At 54.0% G+C, this 1525-nt stretch overlaps 1 protein-coding gene across 1 annotated transcript in view; it reads left to right on the top strand.

Annotated features, from left to right (window-relative positions):
* Nucleotides 1-1525, top strand: part of CRTC2 (CREB regulated transcription coactivator 2) — an 8481-nt gene that overhangs the window by 883 nt on the left and 6073 nt on the right. Inside the window, exons 2-4 of the mRNA XM_072427878.1 lie at nt 198-299; nt 379-492; nt 849-910. Coding sequence (XP_072283979.1) covers nt 198-299; nt 379-492; nt 849-910 — 278 coding nt within the window. The remainder of the gene's footprint in view (nt 1-197; nt 300-378; nt 493-848; nt 911-1525) is intronic.

The following is a 1525-nucleotide window of genomic DNA, read 5'->3' as shown; positions in this document are numbered from 1 at the left end:
TCACCTGACCCACTCCCAGGTCCCAGCCGTCACATGACCCAATGGTGGATCCCCCCACCTGTCATCTGACTGACCACCAGATACCCCCCCACCTGTCACCTGACTTCCCCCCGTCCCCTGACTTACCATCTTCTGTACACGGGGTGTATAATGGCCGGTGATTGGTTGCTGGGGTAACTTAGTGATCTGTGTTGCAGGTCCAGGTGCAAAAGCTGCGAATGGCGCACATGCGGGGGTCCTGCTATGGCGGCTCCCTGCCCAATGTCAACCAGATTGGCAGCAGTTCCAGTGAATTTCAGGTACGTGGTGCTGTGATTACCCCCAGAGTGAGGGCATCTGCCCCTCCCTGCTCATCATTCTGCCTCTGTCATTCTCCAGGGACCCCCGCAGTCTCCAGTGGACCCTTCCCGTACCCGGCACCACGGCCTGGTGGAGAGAGTCCACAGGGATCCTCGCCGGATGATGTCACCGCTGCGCCGATACATGCGGCAAATATCCTTCCTGTGTAGGGGCCATAGTGACCCGAGGGAGGGCCAGGCGCCATAGTGACCCGTGGGAGGGGCCGCCACCATAGTGACCCGTGGGAGGGGCCGCCACCATAGTGACCCGTGGGAGGGGCCGCCACCATAGTGACCCGTGGGAGGGGTACTTGTTACTTGGTACTAATTCCAGTGTGTCATTTTGATGCCATAGGGTTACGGGGGCATCTCGGGGGGCGGGGGGGGGCTTACTTCACCTACTGAGTGGATATACTATGTAGGTGACAGGTGACTCTTGAGAGGGCCGAATAATGGAGGTGCCGTGGCTCTGTGTTTGTCTTTCACGCTGAGTTTCCTTAACGCTGTAACGTGGACAGTTCTCCGTACAATGTGACTTACCTCTCCCCGCACCAAGACAACAACTGGAGGAGGTAATGTGATTCCATGTCTAACCACCAGGGAGCCCCCTTTACCTCTCAACCTATTCCAGAAAGTGTGACTCCGGACAAAATAATGCTGAATTCACTTCCTGTCTCAGAGACACAAAAGGAAGTTAGAGGAAATTGGCTCTTTGTTCTCCTGTAGTATAGAATAGTGGCGGTCTGATCGGCAGTGACAACGTTGTGGCAAGTCATGTTGTGATCACTAACCTCCCCTCCACTACAAGGCCTTGTTTGTCACCGGAGCAGAATGATCCCACTGTCCTGCTGACAGCATGTGTGGATAAAATCTGCATAGAGGGTCCGATCCTTCCCTGAAGGTCCCCCCACCACTGTGACCACAGAACATGATCACTGTCCCTGGGTAGTGATCACATCATTGTAGAAAAATTCCATCTCAGGCTGGGCGCTCGCTGACGTTTGTAAAAGTGGAAATAGATGAAAACAAAATTGTCCCAAACAGAATAACCGGTTATGTCATACAATGTGGGGAATGTTGTATGTGTGGCTGGGTCACCCTGAACAGCCCAGCCCAGGCCTGGGGACACAAGATCACCGATGTGTACAGTTTGAGGGAGAACACCGCACCAATATCTTTTATTAAAC

Source organism: Pyxicephalus adspersus, chromosome 12, assembly GCF_032062135.1.
Source record: "Pyxicephalus adspersus chromosome 12, UCB_Pads_2.0, whole genome shotgun sequence".
In the NCBI taxonomy this organism is placed as follows: domain Eukaryota; kingdom Metazoa; phylum Chordata; class Amphibia; order Anura; family Pyxicephalidae; genus Pyxicephalus; species Pyxicephalus adspersus.
The sequence above is the reverse complement of the archived record's forward strand: the minus strand, read 5'-3'. Positions and strand labels throughout refer to the sequence as shown.